Source organism: Pempheris klunzingeri, chromosome 24 (assembly GCF_042242105.1).
Source record: "Pempheris klunzingeri isolate RE-2024b chromosome 24, fPemKlu1.hap1, whole genome shotgun sequence".
Taxonomy (NCBI): Eukaryota; Metazoa; Chordata; class Actinopteri; order Acropomatiformes; family Pempheridae; genus Pempheris; species Pempheris klunzingeri.
In genome coordinates, this window is record NC_092035.1 from 818,388 (window position 1) to 836,742 (window position 18,355).

Sequence of the window (18,355 nt, forward strand, 5' to 3'; positions counted from 1 at the left end):
CGGCGGCGAGGAGGTGAACCTCTGAGACGAGGAGAGACGAGAGCAGGAACACATCTGTTCATTCTCTAAATAAATACACCATCAGTCACTCTGATCTCCGCCTCCACGTGACGCAGTCAGCCACCACGGGAGGAACACCAGCGGAAAGCTGACGGAGGGAAATTAATGTGTAAGGAGGTCCATGAGTACAGATGTGGTTTAAAAAGTCAGAGTTACAGCTTGAGGAATAAAAAAAGAGGATCGTAGGTGGGTTTTTTTCCCACAATTCCCCACATTCTGCCACCAACCAAACTCTGTTCAAATATTTGTGTATTTAAGAAAAACTACAAAACAGTCTGAATGAATTAAAACCATTTTAATGTGATTTAATGTAATTTCTCCTGTTGTCTGTCAGAGGAAATATTCCTTCACACTTTTAAGACTTTTTATTTAATAAAATAAAGGGAGATTTGATGATAAACTGAGCTCATATTTACATTCATCAATATTCTCAGGCTGAAATATGTAAAACACAATTCATCAATTAAAGAGCCTGAAAGGCAAATGATCTGTTTTTAATTTGTATTTTTAATTTTCACTCAAATTACAGATTTTTTTTATTTTTCATTGTGTATTAATGTAACATCCTCGTTAACCATCTGTAGGAACTATCACAGTAATTAAACTTTAATTAACTGATCTTTAGCTATTCAGCAAGCTTTTATTTTGAAAATCCCAAACTGTTTTTGATGTCTTCCTGTTTGTACTTAATGTGGTGTGACACTCCATTATATTTAATACAGTGTGTGTGTGTGTGTGTGTGTGTGTGTGTGTGATGATGCTTCTGACCAATTAGAGGCGGCGAGTGTTTTAAGTGGCTGAAGGCCGAGAGCCGAGCGGCGCCATTACAGAAGTCCTCGCCGCAAATTAAGGTCACGCCAAGAAGTAATTAAAGAGAAACAGAGTGTGTGTGTGTGTGTAGGTGTGTATTCTGCCAAAACACACACACACACACTTCTAGATACAGTAACAGACGCACACACTCCCAAAAACACACACATATGAGATAACACACACAAACTGTCTCTCACACACACACAGATAGTGTGGATACACACTATGTCACACAAGCAAATAGACATACTGTTGTGCGCACACACACACACACACACACACACACACACACACACACACACTCATGCAAACTTAAAAACACACACACAAAATAACACACAACCAGAGATACACACCTGTGCTGCAAATACACACAAACACACACACCTACAATAAATAAATAATAATAAAACAGTAGAGACACTCACACACAGACACACACACACACAGACACACACACACACACACACACACACACACACACACACACACACACACACACACACACACACACACACACACACACACACACACACACACACACAGCTGCAGGCTGCTGTCGTGTTTCGGGCGTCGACAGAAAACATTAAACTCGTCGTTCTGCTGGATGATTAAAAAACTGATTAATTTGTGATAATGACGAGAAAAACACAAGGAGACAGTGTGTCAGAGACAATAACACACACACACACTCACTCTAACACACACACACACACTCACTCTAACACACACACTCACACTCACACTCACACACGCGCGGTGGAATAATTAAGAGGATAATAAGGCAGCGTTTAGTGTGGAAAGCTTCCTCCTGGGCCGACAGCACTGAGAGCAGGGAACACACACACACACACACACACACACACACACACACACACACACACACACACACACACACACACACACACACACACACACAGATCTAGTGCCAGAACCGGAGCGCTGCGGCTCGTCTTCTTCTGTGGTTTCACCCCCTCTCCCCCCGCTCTTCTTCTCCCATCCCATCGTTTGTGGGATAATTAATCAGCGTCCCAGGACGTGATTCACACATCTGATGGAAACTGATCGACGCTCCTACAACCTGGAAACGATCACTTCCTGTGTGTGTGTGTGTGTGTGTGTGTGTGTGTGTGTGTGTGGACTGTCTCTGTTCCTGTGCTGCCCCCTTCAGGACAAACGCCTCATTTCTCCCTTTACGATAAATCCTGTGCTGTTGCATGTTCATATTCTTTGTTTGGCCTTTATTCTGTTAAAGGGAACATCTGTATTTTTAACCTGGGCTTTATTTTTATTACATATTGATTTGTTCCCCAAGTGTGTGACAGCTTTATGGAAAGGATCCCTACAGAGATCAACCTGGAAGATCCTTTTGGTTTAACCACAAACGCTCTCTTTAAGCACACCAGACTCCATTGAAAAAAACAGTAATTTAATAAGACAGGTGCTAGTCTCCTTCTGCCAAACTCAATTACCAATTTTTGTGTTTTTGTCTTACTGTGGTGTATTAAAGGATTAGTTTGGGACAAACATAATAGTTGAGTAACACACAAGAACCCAAAAAAATAATAATATGTGGCAGCAGCAGACCAGTGACTCTTGTGTCCTGTTCTCTAAAATCCCTGTTTTAGTGAATGTAGTCTGGTGTGTGTGCTGTTTGTGGTTAAACCAAAAGGATCTTCCAGGTCTCTCTCTGTAGGGATCCTTTCCATGATGCTGTCACACACTTAGAAATAGATCCTCTTTAAAAGAACAGGTTTCCTCTTCTGCTGAAGATCAACAAGCTGATCGAGACTAAAAAAAAAAAAGAACAACCTGTGAGCCGCTGCCTGTTAAACTCAGGTGGGTGCAGACGGAGCCAGAGGCCGGCAGACTCACTGCGGCTCTGCTAATTAACCGCAGAGTCCGTGTCATCCATTTCTCTCTAATTACAGCCGTTAACCCTGCGCCTGCCGAGCGGCCGCTTCATTACCTCTCTCCTCACTAATGTGCTCTCAGAAGGTAAAAAATGAGCCGCGGGGGCGACTCTATTTGCAAAGATACTTCAGCACAATAATAGAAAAAGACCCTTTTCTCCTGAACATCTCTGCCTCTGACTTCTTCTCTCACCTACACAGAACTCTGCTCATTTTAACGGCACTTTTAAACGGCATCATTGCATTCAAATACTATTGATTTACATCATGTGCACCACTAAAGTGATAGGGAGCTAAAATTAGTCCGTTTTTCTATTGAACCCTGGTCAGGTTTACTTCAATTAACTGCATTCAGGTAGAGACGAGAGAAGTTTGTAACGAGGTTTGGTACAAAATAAATAATTTAAATCAGATTAGAGACTTTCCTTTGTTTCCTCTTTTAGGTTCAGTCCACCTAAAACTAAATTATACCATTAAATTACACAAATTAACAGATTAATCAACAATTTTGATGGTTTAACAGATGTTTTAAGTCATTCTTTCAGCTAAAATGTCATGAATATTATTATCTAAGGCCTTATGAGGGCAACTTTTCACTATTTTCTGACATTAAAGATGAGAAAACAGTCGTCAGATTGATAACTAACAAGAATATTGATCTTTTACCTTTGAAAGGTAGAGCCACCAAAGTATTTATTAGGCCGTAACAAGCGTCACCACAGGTAAGTTCAGTCTGAACTATTCATCACAACAATAAAATGAGACGTACAAACAGACCACAAACAGCCGTTATATCGCTCTCTGCACACACACCAGACTACATTCACTAAAACAGGGATTTAACAAAGCAGCTGCTGGTCTACTGCTGCTGTTTGTTTGTGTTATTGTGTAACTTTTGTGTTTTAAAAGGTTAATTCAGATCCAACACAATATTTGTGGGACACACAATAACACAAACAAAGTAACTGATCAAGGCAGCAGCAGAGCAGCAGCTCCTGTGTTCTGCACTGTAAAATTAGTGGGTTTTTTCAATGGAGTCTGGTGTGTTTGCAGAGAGCGCACCAGACTCCATTCACAAAAACACTAATTTAACACAGGAGCTGCTGGTCTGGTTGATCAGTTACTTTGTTTGTGTTACTGTGTGACTCTGGTGTTTTGGAGGGTTAGTTAGATTCTAAAGTGAACTCCCTCTGACTTCCTGAGTCGGGCCGAAGCTGCGCTCCTGCAAACTTTGAAGGTCAGACTTCGTCTCCACACAGTCGCCTAATAGGACCTGACAATATGGCCGCCGTGTGTCCCGGTCAGTCAGGACCTTGACGACTCCGGACACCCTCCTCCTCCTCCTCCTCACCTCCTCACCTTCCTCCTCCTATAATGTCTGATTCTTTTATTAATCCCACCGGGGAATCGGCTCTTTTTCCGGCCGGCCTTCCTCTCCTCGCTATGATAAAACTTAATTGCTGTTCGGTTTGAGCTAAATAGCTGAGCGGGTCCATTTAATTCTTAATTGACGTGCGATTAAGAGCGGCCGAATGGCTGCGGCCGGGGACTAGATGGAGGGGGGGGTAATGTCACCTTCCCGGAGGACCGGACGCCCTGGCAGGGGACGGGAGGGGGGGGCTCTTACCGTCCTGGAAGACACGCTCCACGTTGAGGCCGTAGGTGGCGCAGGTCTCATAGTAGGTGCAGCGTTTGAGGTCGTTGGAGAGCTTCCTGGCCCGGCTGTCGTCGATCACCCGCGGGTTGGCTGAGCTGATGGCGTCTGGGGGGGGGGGAGATCCAGTCATCAGAGATTAAAAGACTCAAATATCTGATCAAAGATGCAAAACTTCATTTCCTTCCTTCTTTAAACTCTTTTATTCATCTCCCATGTTTGGCTCCTGCACAGTTATTATGTCATGTAGATGTTTAACTGGTGTTTGGCTTAAAAGAGGAAAACTGGAGGAGGAACAACAGGAGAGCATCGATTAAAAGGAAGAGCTCTAGAAATGTAGGTGATGCTGTGGCGCCACCTGCTGTCCACACAGAGGTCTGAAGGTCTGTCATGACAGTTCACATGAGGAAGAAATCAGATTTTAAGACCTGGAGGATCTGTTTTATTTAACCTCAAACAGCCGCCTTCTTCAAACACACCAGACTCCATTCACAAAAACCACAATTTAACAAAGGAGCTGGTTGTGTACTGCGGCCTCGTTTGGTTAGTTTGTTTGTGTTGCTGTGTGACTTTAGTGGTTTAGAGAGTTAGTTCAGATCCAACAGAATACTTGTTTAACACACAATAACATAAAACAAACTAATGGATGAAGCAGCAGCAGACCAGCAGCTCCTGTGTTCAGTGAGGTAAAACTCCTGTTTTTGTGAATGGAGTCTGGTGTGTTTGCAGAGAGCGATTTAACGGCTGGTTAATAGTGCAGAGTCTGAAACGTTTCTTCTTCATTTGTAGATTTTAAGACTTTACTGATCACTTCCACAGACGGGGGCTCCTCTTAAAGATAGAGCTCTGCTTTCAAGAATCTTTTCTTTTTTAAGGAGAAAGTTAAGAGATAACATAAGAACTTCACTCTCAGCTTCCATAACATTATTTTCCTTCACTTTGTCTCTCTGCGTCTGTAGATTTCTAATAAATTCAGATCTTTAAAAGCCGTTTTCTCTAAATGAGTTTTTCTTCCTCAGTCTGAGCCAGAAATCTAAACTTCAGCAGACACCAGACTCTCCAGTTTAAGTTCTCTCTATAATCTGTCGTTTTCACACTGGGGTTTGGTCCTGTATCAGCCAGAGCCTGGTTTATAAAACATTTTATCCCAAAAAACAAGTCAGAAATTGTTTTTATGGCTGCTGGCAGTATTTTCTGAGTTATGGAGGGAGGAATAAACATTTCTTCAGTAAAAACCTTTCACTGCACCAATGAGAAGACACCACTGGGTGGCAGCAGCGCCTCAAAGAACACACACTTTGTCCAGAAGGAGAAAGTGTGTGTGTGTGTGTGTGTGTGTGTGTGTGTGTGTGTGTGTGTGTGTGTGTGTGTGTGTGTGTGTGTGTGTGTGTGTGTGTGTGTGTGTGTCGGACCTTGCGTGCCGACCAGGACCAGCGGCAGGTCGGCGGCGTTCCTGTAGTTGCCGAGGCGGCAGAAGTAGTGATAAACCGTCTGGAAGCTGATCTCGTCCTCCAGGCTGAAGACGAAGATCACGGCGTCCACCCACTGGGCAAACTGCAGACAGGGAGGTTAAATACAGCATTTTTTAAATGGAGTTCTGCTGACGGGGTTCATGCAGCTTTTTAACAGGGGAACTCAAGCACTTTTCAAGGACTTTCAAGGCACCTCCACCAAAGATTTCCAGATTTTGAACATCACATTAATATAAATACAAAAAGTTAACAGAATTCCTTTACACCTACAGTACTCACTGCATATATTACACACCAGACTGTGTTTAAAAATCAACCATTTTTCATGCACATTCCTAATCTTGAACAGAACAGTTAAAATTAATCATTTTCCAACCTTTTAAGACATGAAAATAGTCCCCAGTAAGTGCACAATGTCTCTTAAATGCAATATAGATCAGTGAGGTGTTTTTATTTTAATTTACAACTAATCTTCATGGGCACTGGAGCTAAAAGATGCACACAGGAAGTCAAAAAGAAGAAAAACCCCAGACTGACCCTTTAAAGAGAGTAGGGCACTCTGAATGATGTTAACAGGGATGGAGGGATGGATGGGGAGACACCATGAGAGTGAAAGCAGGTGAATTATTCATACACATTCTGTCTAGACTGGCTCACATTAAAAACTCCATTTGGTCAGTTCAAACCCGACCTGACCCACTTTCACCCTGGATGGATCCTCCACCATCACACACCCCAAATTCTCTTTTTTTTCACCCTCTGTGTCCACATCCTGGTGTCTGAGTGACTGGTAGGTACTAAAAGTGTTGGAACTGGTCCAGTAGATCACCTCAGCCACAATGGCTGCAACACCACCAGGCTCCATTGAAAAAAACAGTAATTTTAGCTCACAGAGCACAGGAGCTGCTGCCTCCATCTGTCAGTTTGTCTGTGTTATTGTGTGTTTTAAAGGGGTAGTTCAGACATAATATAATATCTATGTCACACACAATAACACAAGTGAACCAACTAATTGAGGCAGCATTAGACCTGCAACTGCTGTGTTCTGCGAGGTAAAATGACTGTTTTTGTGAATAGAGTCTGGTGTTTTTGAGGGGGCAACTTCTTCAAACACACCAGACTCCATTCACAAAAACGGTAATTTTACACAGGAGCTATCGGTCTTTCACCGCTTCAATCTGTTAGCTTGTTGGTGTTGGTTGGTGTTTTAAGGCTTAGTTCAATCCAACACTGTATTTGTGTGACACAATAACACAAACAAACTAACTGATGGAGGCAGCAGCAGAGCAGCAGCTCCTGAGTCCTGTTCTCTAAAATCCCTGTTTTAGTGAATGTAGTCTGGTGTGTGTGCTGTTTGTGGTTAAACCAAAAGGATCTTCCAGGTCTCTCTCTGTAGGGATCCTTTCCATGATGCTGTCACACACTCAGAATAACAATCAGGTGAAAGTCATTCAGTGCCGGCGCCGTACTCACCTGAACCTCTGGGGGGCCTCCTTCATCCCTGATGAGCAGCAGGTGACTCTGACCGTCCACCACGATCTCCTTCTTGAAGCGACCGCCTGCAGGAAACAACATCGGGCATCAGGAGGGAGAGCAACAAACACAGCTCCTAACCTGTCCGTCAGGTGATCAATGACACGGCGATGATTGGGGCGTTTATTGATCGATTGATCAAGTGAGAGGTGACAGGTGGTGGATATCTACTGGGGTTAGGATGGATGGAGAAAAATGACGTTGTGGGGGAGGAACTGGGGCACAAAATGGACGACCACCTGCGGCTGAATATGAGGAATGAAGCTCTGCAGGTGAAGCACACACCTCGATGATGACTGTGTGTGTGTGTGTCCTGATCATTCTTTGAATTTTTCTCCACATTTGTCTGGTTGTGACTTTGACTTTCAGTCGAGTCAGCTCAGTGTCTCTTCTTCAGTTTGCTGCAGTAGCTTTAAATCAAACTGCCGATCACTGACACAAATCCTTTAAAAACTAGATTATTTCTCATTGTGAAGAGGAGGAATTGCTCCAGTGGATCGACGGTTTCACCAGCTGTGAAACAGGCTACAATGGCTGCAACGTGATCCTTTGGGACGACTGCAGAAACAGCCACTATATCACTTTCTTCAAGGCCACCAGACTCCATTCACAAAAATGGCAATTTAACACAGGAGACGCTGCTCTTCTGCTGCTTCAGTCACTCACTTTGTTTGTGATATTGTGTGATTTTTACAATTCTGGCCCAACAAAATATTTGTGTAACACACAACAACACAAACAAACTAAGTAATGGAGGCAGCAGCAGACCAGAAACCCCTGTGTTCTGCGCTGTAAAAATACTGTTTTTGTGAATAGAGTCTGGTGCGTGCTGTCAGACACTTAGAATAACAATCTGAGCCAGTCAGTGGCTAAACAAGCACTTTTAGTGGACCTACTGTGATCTACTGGACCAATTAAAAGTGTTTTAATCCTGGTTCAGCCATGTAGAGCATGTGTGCTGTACAAATAAAGCTGAATATTATTTGAATTGATGTCCTGGATGCTGTGCGTGGAGGCCGAGCTCCTCCGGGGAACATTTTGAGGTTAAACTCGGGTCGGAGCATCAACTCTGAAGTGGGTCTTTCCCACGACATTTTCATTTCAGGCTCGAGGGAACAACAGGCGACTCATTAATCAGCATTAAAAGCACTAAGGAGGCAAAAATTAGACTCTGTGGACCAAAACTTTAGATTTATTTACCAGTTCTTTTACTTCTAGATATCATTTATAGTAGTTTAAACAGTTTAAACAGTTTATTTCTCATCTGTTGCCTCAATCATGAACCAACTGTGTTCATCTTCTTTTAATAAACATAACTTTATACTTAGATAAATAAATTCTGTATTCATATTGGTGTAACTAATGATTTTAGTGATTACTCTGTTATTATGTTATTGTATTGTCTACCTCTGTGTTTTAGTTTTATTCCTTAAAAAGCAACTAAAGGACTTTTGTTTTTACACAATAAAGAACTAAAAAATTAAGTTAATATTATTATTATTGTGTGTAAGTGTGTGACAGCATCATGGAAAGGATCCCTTCAGAGAGAGACCTGGAAGATCCTTTTGGTTTAACCACAAACAGCACACACACCAGACTACATTCACTAAAACAGGGATTTTAGAGAACAGGACACAGGAGCTGCTGGTCTAGTTGCTGTGACTTTGGTGTTTTAACACACTGGTTTGGATCTGAAATAACCCTTTAAAACACCAAAGTCACACAACAACACAAACACACTGACTGATGGAGGCAGCAGCAGAGCAGCAGCTCCTGTGTCCTGTTCTCTAAAATCCCTGTTTTAGTGAATGTAGTCTGGTGTGTGTGCTGTTTGTGGTTAAACCAAAAGGATCTTCCAGGTCTCTCTCTGTAGGGATCCTTTCCATGATGCTGTCACACACTTAGAATATAGATATTTATCAAAAACAGCAGGTTGATGATGATTCAGCTCTTATTTCCAGATTGGTGTGGGAACAAACGACTCTTCCCGACGATTTACAGGAAGTCAGTGAAACTAAAAATGGACGTCCAGACGTTATTTTGGGACCCTTCATCAGGATCAGCTGATCTCTGTAGACCAGTCTCAGCATAATCATACACTGGATGTTTACACGGCGGCGAGGACGGGAAGAGGCTCACACACACTGAGCTGGAGGTATTTTGAGATGAGACCTCTCGAACAGAAAAAGCTCTGAAATACATTCACATTCTCTTGGCTCTTTTCAAAGCCACCAGACTCCATTCACAAAAACACTAATTTTACCTGGTAGAACACAGGAATTCACTGTGCAACCGCTGCTTCAACCAATGAACTATTACGTTAGTTTAGATCTGAACTAACGCTTTTAGACACTAAAGTCACATAATTACACAAGCAAATTATCAAACTGAAGCAGCAGTAGACCAGCAACTTCTGTTTTCTGTGAGGTTAAAATGACTAGTTTTGCCAATGGAGTCTGGTGGCTTTGAAGTGAAAATTTTTTTAGGTGGGTCTTTTTTAGGAGGCTGAAATCTGAATGTTTTGTGTCATTAAAGCCCGAAAAACTCTTGTGGACGTATATAATTATCTATATTTACTGTAGATTCAGACTAATTTAATATTTAAAGACGTGTATTCAAACAGTTTCTCCTGCTGCCACTGACATATTCTTATTACATACATTTTTTTGTTTAAACCTTCTAAAGGGAAATTGGAGCAAAATGTAAGTTTTCCATCATTAATGAGCTGATTTACACTAAACTCCTGCAGGTTAAATCATATAAAATAATAAATAATAGTCATAATAAAGACATTTTAACTATCAGATCAGTTATTGCTGCTGTTAAAGACTCCTGCAGTCAAGGTTGTTTAAAACTGGTTCTTTCTTTAGTGTAACGGCTCCTGAAGTAAAGATAAATCTGATATTTAATCTGCTGTCGTCACACTTTAATTTTAGAGGAGAAAACCCAGAACTGGACGTGAAGCTTCCTGTGAGCAGACGCCATGTTGTGAGCGGCAGCAGCAGCAGATGGCGCCGCTTGATGCTGAGTCAGCAGAGTGTGTTTGTTTATATACAGTGAGTGAGTGTGTGTGTGTGTGTGTGTGTGTGTGTGTGTGTGTGTGTGTGTGTGTGTGTGTGTGTGTGTGTGTGTGTGTGTGTGTGTGTGTGTGTGTGTGTGTGTGTGTGTTTGCTGTACATGCACACAGCTGCAGTGGATGAACACGACGAGGGAGGAAGAAAAATGAATCCAACAACAAACTGAGCTAAGATTGGAGGGGCGGAGCTACGTGTTCGGACACGGCGGGCGGTCGGGTCCAGCTCAGGGTTCAGCTCCGGGTCCAGGACCCCCAGACGGACCCTCAGCAGGTCCACGTTAACCTCTGGGGAGGATTTCCTACGACGTCTGATTCCTGTGTCTCAACCACAAACTCACTCAGTGTCTGAACACACGCGTCAGGCCCCAGTCATGTGATCTGAGGACTTCCTGGTCTTCCTCGTGATGTCACACACGTGGGGGTGTGGCCAACAGAGCACGCCGTCTGTCTGTGGAGCTCAGAGGTCAACGGACCCCTTTGACAATGACTGCAGAAAGACTGAGTCTTCTCTGTTCCAGCTTTTCCTTCAGATCCATTTAAACAGGAGCATGCTAACATGCTAACATGCTAACAGCTCCTCCTGTTTGATTCTTCTTCTGCTGATGAATTTACTGCTGACTCATGTGAATTAACACATCAGTTCAAACATTTCTTTCCCTCAATGCTGTATTTTGAACAGACAGACGTGTGCACCTGTTGGCCACGCCCCCACAGGTAAGCCGCTGTGACGCTCTAATTCCCACTAACATCCTATAAATTGTCCTGAAAGGAATTTAGTTCAAATTTCAGGGGAAATAAGGAGTTCCTTTAACAGAAAACCCGTTTAAACCACAGTAAACATTCATATCTCATTAATTTATTGCTATTACTCTCATATATTCCTCCACAGCCTGTTTCTGAGGAGAGAAATCAGACATGTTTGCACGTTTATCTGATGAAAAGTTGATTCTAATCTTCCTCTAATTGGCATCAAACCACACGACTCTCTAACCAAACTCCACTGACGTTTCGGGGCGCTGAACCCGAGCTGTCCTCGACTCGCCGCCGTCCAAACGGGAGGCGAAGGATCGATGGACGGACGGGAGGGAGAGCGAGGAAGAGGAGGAGAGAGAGGAGATAGTTACCTGCGTCCACGTCAGCTAGTTTACAAGAGCAGAGCCCAGAAAGACCAAAGAGGGGAAACAAAAAGCAGATGCAGCCACAGTTAATTCATGCACAGTCGAACCCAGAGAGTTTATCAGGGAGAAAAACCTCCTGCACAAACAACGTCAGATGTTTTAGAGGCAAAACACAGGAAGTGACGACACCAGAGAGTCAAAGAGAGGAAACACGAGAGGAAAGACAAGAGACAAAGTAAACATGTGGGGCAAAAAGTAAGGAAAAACCTAAATTATGAGGGAAACAAGGGAAAAAAATTAAATTAGGGGGCAAAAAGTAAGGAAAAAACAATAATGGGGCAAACAAATAGAAGGAAACAAGGGTAAATAAGCAGGAAGAAGAGCAGCTGGAGGTCAGAGCAGTGAACACAAGCAACATTAAAAACTGCTGCAGAAGAAGAAGAGCAGCTGGAGGTCAGAGCAGTGAACACAAGCAACATTAAAAACTGCTGCAGAAGAAGAAGAGCAGCTGGAGGTCAGAGCAGTGAACACAAGCAACATTAAAAACTGCTGCAGAAGAAGAAGAGCAGCTGGAGGTCAGAGCAGTGAACACAAGCAACATTAAAAACTGCTGCAGAAGAAGAACAGCGGTTAGAACCATCGTGGCTGGACCCGTTTTCTACGTTCAGTTTCACCGACTTCTTGATTTAATGGTATTCTAATGATTTCTGGTCTCTGTAGCCAACAGGAAGTTTCCAGATCAGACGTAATAATCAATAATGATCAATAACTACACCTCTTTTTTATTGGTATCTTTATAGTGAGTGTTGTTAGCATGTTTGTAGTTAGCGCTATTAACATGTTTATAGTTAGCGTTGTTAGCATGTTTATAGTTAGCGCTATTAGCATGTTTATAGTTAGTGTTGTTAGCATGTTTATAGTTAGCACTATTAGCATGTTTATAGTTAGCGTTAATAGCATGTTTACTGTTAGTGTTATAAGTATCTTTATAGTTAGCATGGTTAGCATGTTTATAGTTAGCTTTAATAGCATGTTTATAGTTAGCGTTAATAGCATGTTTACTGTTAGTGTTATAAGTATCTTTATAGTTAGCATGGTTAGCATGTTTATAGTTAGCTTTAATAGCATGTTTATAGTTAGCGTTAATAGCATGTTTACTGTTAGTGTTATAAGTATCTTTATAGTTAGCATGGTTAGCATGTTTATAGTTAGCATGGTTAGCATGTTTATAGTTAGCGTTAATAGCATGTTTATAGTTAGTGTTATAAGTATCTTTATAGTTAGCATTAAAGCTAACATAATCGCTATCTTTACAGTTACCTTTAAAGTCAGTGGTATAGTTAGCATCATAAATATCTTTGTAGTGATCGTTATAAGTACAGTTTTGGTATATTCCTAGTTAGCGCTGTAGTTACAGTTATCAAGGTGTGGGGAACTCTGAAAGTCTTGTTTCCTGCTTGTCCTTGTCCCGTTAACAGAGAAATAAAAGGTGTTTCTAAAAACAACAGAATCTGACTGGAGTCTGGCAGCAGCTCCACCATCAGACATCAGCATCAGTTTAGCGGGTGTTTTCCCAACCAGAGCTCCTTCCTGCTTTAATGGACTCCATGTGCTGCTGCTTCAGCGCCTCTTTTTTACTGCCACATGGTTATTGTTGCCGTAACAGAGCCTCACCGCTGGTTTCACTGCAGACTGCAGAGGTGTTTCTCTTTTTTTAACGCTGCTGCTGATCGATTCCCAAAGTGGTTTCTCAGACTGATTGATCCTTTCAGAGCAGACGGTGGTTTCAGTTAATTTCAGCTGTGCTCTGAGAATCAGTCCCCGGACACGAGAGACCCCATCGATCACTGTGAACATTTAGTGAACTGTACTGTCGTGTACGCTCGGTGCATTCAGGGACACTCAGACATCTGAACTTTGGACAGGAGCTGAAACAATTACTAGCAAAGTGACAGAAACTTCACCGACTATTCGTGTTAAAATCACCTTTTGAAGCATAAATGGTGAAGACTTCCTTATTCTGACTTCTGTTTGTGTCACATGTGATGATCACTTTATTCCTAATAGACATTTAATAGGAGACACAATTAATCAATGAAGTTTGTAAATGAATTCATAAGTTAAAATGTTCAGCTTTTAATGTGTCATTAATGTTTTTCTTTACTTTAAAATGTACTTGTATTATTATTATTATTCATTTACAGTGAATAATTTAACAAACCAGTTTTTGCAGAATGTTTTTAGCCAGAAAACATGAGAACCAGGAGGTCTGAGGTCCTTGAATGCAGCACAAAGGTGGGTTTTGAAGAGCAGAGTTTTGGACAAGAGCTCAAAACGTGACCCGAGTGTTCAGCGCGACGCCGGACCCTGAACACGACGTCAGCCGAGGCTCCAGTCTGCAGCCTCAGAATAGTTCTGGTTGGTGGTTTCGTGGCGCTGCGGTCTCCTCGCCGCTCGCAAGCCGCCGACTACGCTCCCAATCAACCGCCATGGGAATCCAGGCTGCCGCTTATTTTTAGATCCCAGGAATTTCAAAACAACACAGCAGCTTCCAGAGTCCCCCCGAAGCTGCTTCTATTCCCCCGCGGTTATGCAACGATATCAAAGAGGTTTTGTTGTTTCATTTCCTCGACGGGAGGCGGCGCTGAGTAATTAGATCAAAGATGTTTGGGGCTGGCTCGGCTACGGTATGTGGGGCTGCCTGAAAAGCCGCGTCGTGTTGCTTTTGGCAGAGCGGTGCTGTAATTAAGGCCGAGCGGTGGAAACGGGCCGCCGGGCATCTAGCAGGCGGACGCTGGCGGCCACAGAGGGCATTTTAAGGGGACGTACGTCACCGCCGGAGGAGATCTTCTCATTTTTCTGAGCGAACACCTCCGGGATCATCTGCTCTGGGGATCCCCCGTCACCGACAGACGTCCGAGTCTGTGATAAACGCCTCCACAGACGGACTTATGAAATAAAGATGTTATCCTTTAACCCACCGGAGGCCTCGCTTGTCCGCCGGAGCTAAACGTGGCTCGTGGGCCGATCCCGGGTGGGTCCCCACATGACTAAGTTTGCTTCCAAATAAACTTTGTTTGATGGTTTTCAAGGCTCCAAACACACAGAAAGGTCGAGGGGGGGTTAATTGGCTGCAGTTCCACGGCGAGGGGTTAAACACGGCGGCCATTAGGGAACTTTCGGGGGGGTTTTCTGGCTTTTATGATTTCTAGAAGAGTCCTGAGAGGATATGATACAATCTGTGGTGTAATCTGCTGGGATCTAGTGGCTAATGCACACTTTCACAGCACTAATGATGATAATGATCCCTACTGGAAAGCTTCTCTCTTCTACTTTGCTGTTTTCTCGACCGCTGGATCAAAAAACAGCAACAACAACAAACTGCTACGAATATAAAACACTAAAGAAATGAGCAGAATATCTAATAAATCAATAAATATACATAAAGATACAAAATAAAATCATGTAGATGTTCTAAAATAAAAGTGTGGGAAGAACGGGAGGGATTACTCGAAGGCTTTTAATGTGAAATGCCACTAGCTACCAGAATAAAAGTCATTTTATACTCATTGTTAAAACTTTGCTGTTTTTTCAGCGAGTAAACTCAGCACTTTAATGCAGGGGTTTCAAAATAAAAGCGTGTTAGGGACAGCGGGGATTAATCAAAGGCTTTTATTGTGAAACATCTATGCAGGAAGTGCCCAAGTATCAAGCGTCATTGACGGTTATTAACCTGCAGCATGCAATTATTGATTATTAACACATCCAGTATTCAATTATTGAACGGCAGATCTTAAACTTTTAGTTTATAGGATATAAAAACAGTATCATTAACATATTTATTTAAAAAACAAACAAATAAAGTAGAATATTTAATAAATAGATAAATATACCTCGCTACCAGAACAAAAGTCTAGATCCCTGTTTGTTTTAATCCTAACCCTTTCACAATAAAGGTCTTTTATTCGGACACAAAAAGTGACCTCAGGCTGGATAAATTATTGAAACGTGTGATAAAAACCTCCTTAAGTGGAAACGGCTTTTCTCTCACGATGACTTTCTGTGCGTGAGGAAGCTTCTCCGACCGAAAGCTCAGGTGGTGAAATATTAAAGGGACGTGGGGGTTTAGCAGAAGAAGAAGAAGAAGAAGAAGTGGGTCTCTGCCCGGGGAGGCTGCTGTACGGTGCAGCTTTAATATTGGATGAGGAACATGGCCGCCTCCGCAGACACACTACAGGAAGCTGCTCCTCACCCTCTATCTGTTCACAACGGACAGGATTAAACATTCAGGAGGGAGGGAGGGAGAGAGAGAGACAGACAGACAGACAGACAGGAGGACAGACAGCTGTCTCACCTTCAGGTGACTCCTCCTGGACGTACGTCCCCGTCAGGTACCTGTGCACCAGCGCAGACTTCCCGCTGGCCAGGTTACCCACAATGCCCTGGTGGGGGAGGGATGGGTCAGTGACAGGTGGTACAGTCATGTGACTACAGCTGTTTTATCAGGGCGGTACCTCCCTCCACCAGGAAACATTCACTGTCACCTGTTTTTATCTTCTAGTTCTCTTTAACTGTCCTCCATGTTTCACACATCTATCATGTAACGCCTCATTAACATATCTCACCACAAACGATCAGACAGGTGCTAAGGTGGGTAACAGACACTCACCACTTTGAGCTCCGGCACCGTCCGGCTCAGCGTCCACTCCTGACTGTTCACAAACGCATCTGGAAGAGAAACAAGCCAAGTCAGGTGAGGGGACTCGTGGTGCCTTCAGGTGCGGTCGCTTTCAGCACGTTAACAAGAGAACTCCTGAGTGATGCTGTCATGGCCTCCTGCTTTAACCTCCATTTTCAGTCGCTTAGCAACAGCATTCACATGGCGTGAAGAGCTCGAACAGCGAGCGAGTCGTGTACTCGACTCATAGAGACAGGTAGAGACAACAGGTAGACAGGTAGAAACAGGTAGAGACAACAGGTAGACACAGGTAGAGACAACAGGTAGACACAGGTAGAGACAGGTAGAGACAGGTAGAGACAACAGGTAGACACAGGTAGACACAGGTAGAGACAACAGGTAGACACAGGTAGAGACAACAGGTAGAAACAGGTAGACACAGGTAGAGACAGGTAGAGACAACAGGTAGACAGGTAGAAACAGGTAGAGACAACAGGTAGACAGGTAGAAACAGGTAGACACAGGTAGAGACAGGTAGAGACAGGTAGAGACAACAGGTAGACAGGTAGAAACAGGTAGAGACAACAGGTAGAGACAACAGGTAGACAGGTAGAAACAGGTAGAGACAACAGGTAGAGACAACAGGTAGACAGGTAGGCACAGGTAGAGACAACAGGTAGAGACAACAGGTAGACAGGTAGGCACAGGTAGAGACAGGTAGAGACAACAGGTAGACACAGGTAGAGACAACAGGTAGACAGGTAGAAACAACAGGTAGAGACAGGTAGAGACAACAGGTAGACAGGTAGAAACAGGTAGAGACAACAGGTAGACACAGGTAGAGACAACAGGTAGACACAGGTAGAGACAGGTAGAGACAGGTAGAGACAACAGGTAGACACAGGTAGACACAGGTAGAGACAACAGGTAGACACAGGTAGAGACAACAGGTAGAAACAGGTAGACACAGGTAGAGACAGGTAGAGACAACAGGTAGACAGGTAGAAACAGGTAGAGACAACAGGTAGACAGGTAGAAACAGGTAGACACAGGTAGAGACAGGTAGAGACAGGTAGAGACAACAGGTAGACAGGTAGAAACAGGTAGAGACAACAGGTAGAGACAGGTAGAAACAGGTAGACACAGGTAGAGACAACAGGTAGACAGGTAGAAACAGGTAGAGACAACAGGTAGACACAGGTAGAGACAGGTAGAGACAACAGGTAGACACAGGTAGAGACAACAGGTAGAAACAGGTAGAGACAGGTAGAGACAACAGGTAGACACAGGTAGAATAAACAGGTAGAAACAGGTAGAGACAGGTAGAGACAGGTAGAATAAACAGGTAGACACAGGTAGAATAAACAGGTAGAAACAGGTAGAGACAGGTAGAGACAGGTAGAATAAACAGGTAGAGACAGGTAGAATAAACAGGTAGAGACAGGTAGAGACAGGTAGAATAAACAGGTAGAAACAGGTAGAGACAGGTAGAGACAGGTAGAATAAACAGGTAGACACAGGTAGAATAAACAGGTAGAAACAGGTAGAGACAGGTAGAGACAGGTAGAATAAACAGGTAGAAACAGGTAGAGACAGGTAGAGACAGGTAGAATAAACAGGTAGAAACAGGTAGAGACAGGTAGAGACAGGTAGAATAAACAGGTAGAGACAGGTAGAATAAACAGGTAGAGACAGGTAGAATAAACAGGTAGAGACAGGTAGAATAAACAGGTAGAGACAGGTAGACACAGCAGGTAGAAAAAGCAGGTAGACACAGGTAGAACCAGTCTGTCTGAACAGCCTGTCTGGGCCTTGCTGACTGAATGTGGGAGTGTGTTCAGATCCAGAGTGAGGCAGTGAGGCTCAGAGGTCATGGGAAATGAGGGGTGATGGTGGTGGAGGCCAAATGATTCTCCTCCCACACACACACACACACACACACACAGACACACACACACAAACACACACACACACACACACACACACACACACACACACACACACACACACACACACACACACACACACACACACACAC

The 18,355-nt window shown here is 43.3% G+C and overlaps 1 protein-coding gene across 1 annotated transcript in view; it reads right to left on the bottom strand.

Moving 5' to 3' along the window:
- Positions 1-18,355, bottom strand: part of agap1 (ArfGAP with GTPase domain, ankyrin repeat and PH domain 1) — a 106,541-nt gene that overhangs the window by 63,453 nt on the left and 24,733 nt on the right. Inside the window, exons 2-7 of the mRNA XM_070855667.1 lie at positions 16,309-16,367; positions 15,994-16,081; positions 11,646-11,660; positions 7,386-7,471; positions 5,853-5,994; positions 4,414-4,548 (exon numbers count right to left, since the gene is read on the bottom strand). Of these exons, the coding sequence (XP_070711768.1) occupies positions 4,414-4,548; positions 5,853-5,994; positions 7,386-7,471; positions 11,646-11,660; positions 15,994-16,081; positions 16,309-16,367 (525 nt within the window). The remainder of the gene's footprint in view (positions 1-4,413; positions 4,549-5,852; positions 5,995-7,385; positions 7,472-11,645; positions 11,661-15,993; positions 16,082-16,308; positions 16,368-18,355) is intronic.